Genomic DNA, 4339 nt, shown 5'->3' on the forward strand with positions numbered 1-4339 from the left:
TTTTTCTCTGTGATTTTGACATGTGAATTTCTTTTGTAGTTTCTGGTTCTTGTGTGAGACTCAGGCCTTCAAGTTTAGGTCTGCTTCTTTTTGTGAACTTTATGTGTCTTTGTGGTTTACTTTTTGGGCGTGAAAAGTTGGTTCATCTAAGCTTCTGGTTCTCTCTTTTGATTTTTATAATGGAGTGGCCAGATTGCTTTTGTCTTCAGGAGTTCCCACAGAGGCCCAATTCAGATGAGGGTCAGATGTTTTCAGAATTTCTCCTAAGGCCTGGATCCCTCCAGGAACGACTTTGGCTTCAGGAATATGGGGGTTGGACTGGCCTGGGAGCCTGGCCATGAAAGATGATGGTCTATGGCATCTGGTAGCCATGCCACCCAGAGATGCAAAGGCAGATGGGGTGGGAAGAGGCCCCAGCTCCTCCTGGGGACTACACTGAGGAGCTGGGTTGGTCTGGATGCAAAGGATCAGGAAGAGGAAAGATCAGCTCTCCCCAGCCCCAGAAAGAGGCTGTCAGTGGTGCAGACCCAGGGAAGCAGAGGGAGGTGAGGGTGGGGCCAGGCCCAGAAGCAGTGCTCCTGGGGCCCAGAGAAGGCACTATGTTGGTCTGGATGAAAAGGATCAGGAAGCAGTATTAGTTCCCCAGGTGTCTGGGGCCCCAAGACAAGGAATGGGGCCAGCCCAAAATCAGGGGAGAGAACAGTGGGGGAGATGAGAGGGTGAATGAGGCTGGGGGAGTCAAGGCACGGAGGCTGTGTACTTACCTCAGAGAGGCCTATGGCAAGTCTTTCAGGCCCAGGGAAGCAGAGAACCTCTAGTTTTACAGAAATTTCAGTATTTACACATTTTCTTACATAATGAACAGCATTCATTTTCACATCTCATTGTTGTATATTTCTTTTAAAAATGCTAATGTACATATATTCTTCAAAATAATGACTGCAATATTATTTATCTGTTGAAGGAATAAAAGAAGTCCCTTAAAACAGACACTTAAAATACACAACTGAGTAACAAACAGAGTAAGAAACTGTGGAGTGATCAACTCTAAATTGAACATTTATATCACACCCCTCTCCTAAGATTCAGAAATCTTCCTGGAAAGGGAAAAGAAAGATTGGAAGAGCCAAAAGTGGGTGATGACTACAAGGAAACGGGGTTTCCAGACAACAGAAGAGTTGCACGTATAAACTCACAGTCATTTTGAGGGCAAGCACACCACCTACTCAAGCTGAAGTCACATAAAGCACCAGCATGGAGCAGGGAGGTGGGCAGGAAGTCCCGTTCTTAGCTGAGGAGCCTTTCACGTTTGGTGGCTATGGGAACAGGAAGAATCAGTTTTCCTGGAGGGTATGACACCTGCTCAGTTCACTATGTTCCAGGGCACAGCTGCCAAGAGTACTTTGGCGACACACATTTGATTCTATGGGGAAAAGTAAACACAGATTTGGGTGGCCGGGGAGGTAGGGGTGGATCTGGGAGGAGTTAGGAAGGGGAAATATGATCAAATTGCAGTGTATGGAATTCTCAGAGAAGAAATAAGAATATTTTTCAAAACTCTTACCCAGTTTTGGAACTTTGGACAAGTCTCCATCTGTTGCAAAAAGCTTAATAAGCCTTTTTGATGAGAGGTTCACTTGTCTATAAATATAACGATACATACTTAGAATATAGTAAGAAGTTATTTTGGTCTAGGAAAGTGGCAGATGTATGTTCTTCTATAGGGTCCATGACCTCTCCAGCCATGTGTACTTGGCTATGTTTATAGTAACACACATGAATTCCCTCCCATTGACAGGCCTTAAATCCAATTTGACAGTTGTTGATTAAGTCCAAGATAAACAGGATTTGCCTACCTTAAACAACACCAGCAATATTAAATGCACTAATTATTTACAACATGAATATTGTGTTATCAAAACTTTTTCAGTTTTCTCAGTTACCATCCTAGAATGTGAACTACATGAAAAAATTAAAGGTAAGAAAACAGGTTTAAACTGAAATTGATTTAAAATAAAACCACAGTATGTAGATCATTTAAAGCTCAAATGGTGTTGTAAATTTTCTACTCATATTTTGATAAAGAATACTCAAAGACTAGAATATGATTAAGCGTCTTTATAAAATACATTACTTTTTCTCAAAGTGTCATAATTTCAGTGGTTAATAAATGTGGAAATTATTACAGTTATATACATGGACTTCTATTTGTGCAAAATTTAAATATCTAAATTTTACTAATAGGCAAAATGTCTATATTATAACTTGGGTCATATCAGATATTCAAGTTCCACATAAATTTCTTTTTCTCATATAAATTATTAAGACACTGATGTGAAAGTGTGAGAATCAGTTTAGCCATTGAATGCACTTCTAAAGCAGTGAATTTTCCAAATAGAAAGGGAAGAAGCAAATTGCAAAGTAATTTTTTTATTCTTCATTAATAAAAAAGGACAGAGGGTTGGGAAGGATGATGCAAAAATTGCATTAATTTCTTCCAATATTGCGATTTTCACAGGCGAATAAAACCCATAAAGAGTGACAAAGTTGTTCAACCAGTAAAAGAACACAAAGCAGCTTACCAGCCACAGAATGTCACGAGTGGCTTTCTGCTCAGGAAAAGACTTGGGGGAAAGTCTTGACCCGTGGAGACCCTGGGCTCTCCTATGGTGTCTATAGAGGACAGTCACCATGTAGAGGCTGGTCCACATCGTGAGGACCTCAAAGAAGAGGTCTCGAATCAGTATGATACTTAAAAATGACCCTGAATTGTGATTCCCAAACTGTCTGCTTTGACAATAAGCATGATAATATCCATTGCCAGTGAAAGTGTAATTGGTTTTGCCTTTTACCATTTCAACTATAACACTGTAGATAAGCATATTGATGAGCCACAAGCAAACAAAGGAGGGAAAAGTCCACATGGAGAGTTTAGGCTTAAGCCACGCCCACTTGGAATTACTGGGAGTGATGGTGGTGGCTTGAAATGTGCTCAGAATACAGGTGGTGCAGATGGTAAGGGCCCGAGTAACTCTGAATACATACATAACTACCTTACAACAAACATCATCCAGAAAACGACGTACTCCAAAAGTTGACAGGATATCTGGTATCAGTGTGAATATAACCATCACTATATTGACTATGGTCAGGTGCATGAAAATAGAATCTATAGGCCTCTTAACATGAGGTTTAAAGGAGAAAGTGTAAATATAAAAAATAAACAGTAATGAGTTCCCTCTGATACCAACACAAAACTGAGCTATGAGAACTATTCCCAAGATGGTGTCACTTGAAAACATGATTGTAATGAAGCTTCAGGTTTGTCAGGCCAAAATGAGCAATAAATGGACTACATTATAAAATTATTTTTAAGATGATATTTGTTGGAAATATACTGGTTGACAGTTCAGGATGAAAAACAGTTGGTGAAATATCCAAGTCCTTTCAATTTCTGTTCCAAAGGTGACACTTTCAGAAAGTGCATTTCAGGAGCACTTGAGACCCTCAGAAGATGGCAGGTATTTGAAAGCAGGTCACATAAACCGAAATGCCATCACTCTGTGGTGTGAGGCCAAAGGATACATTGATCTATGTGAAAGACAAATTTGCATGTTATGAGGAATTTGTAATCATCAAATTAGACAATATGTCTTCTTTAACCCGGGTGTTTATAAAAACAGCTACTTAACACATTGGTGGTAATATATATGATGTGTTCAAACTGCCTTAGAGCTTTGGCTGCACACATAATTCTGCCAGTGTAGTGTCTGTAAATTCTTAAACATATTTTCCTGTGAGACTTTTTGCCTCTCATTCTACCATTTAGATCAACAGCATTTTTTGTCTTAGTATAGAGCTGCAAATACACAGAATGTGAAAGTAAGCCTGCCAGTACATATTTGACAGTATTGATCACATCTTCAAAACCATGTGAGTTTTGCCATTGTTTTTAACCAAATTGATCAGGCTGATTATGATCGATTATGAACTTGATGTAACAAAGATTTTGTATATTTCATTTTTTTGCTTTATAATATTCTTTTTTAAAAGTTTTTATTGAGTTTTTGTACATTTCATACAACAGTTCTTAAATTCAGTTCACCATCCATGCCCCCCACCCCCACCAGACCTCATGTATTCCACCATACATGTCAAATACTACCCAGTCAAGCATTTGTACCCAGATGTTCTTCGGTGCAAATTCATCCACTGGATTCTAGTCAGCCTATCTAGAGATCATAAATAAGGTTTACTCTACCTACATGGAGACAATACATTCTATACAAAATAAAAACAATAAATAAAAATTTTTAGAAATTTTATTTATTGTTTTTAT

General features: G+C 38.8%; 1 protein-coding gene across 1 annotated transcript; it reads right to left on the reverse strand.

Moving 5' to 3' along the window:
- Window positions 1-2354: 2354 nt before the first annotated feature.
- Window positions 2355-3305, reverse strand: LOC103732423 (vomeronasal type-1 receptor 4-like). The gene has a single exon (XM_008831001.2). The coding sequence runs from the start codon at window positions 3300-3302 to the stop codon at window positions 2355-2357; it is 948 nt and encodes a 315-aa protein (XP_008829223.1). The 5' UTR covers window positions 3303-3305.
- Window positions 3306-4339: the final 1034 nt, after the last annotated feature.

This window comes from Nannospalax galili, unplaced genomic scaffold, assembly GCF_000622305.1.
Source record: "Nannospalax galili isolate Female #2095 unplaced genomic scaffold, S.galili_v1.0 scaffold835, whole genome shotgun sequence".
Taxonomy (NCBI): domain Eukaryota; kingdom Metazoa; phylum Chordata; class Mammalia; order Rodentia; family Spalacidae; genus Nannospalax; species Nannospalax galili.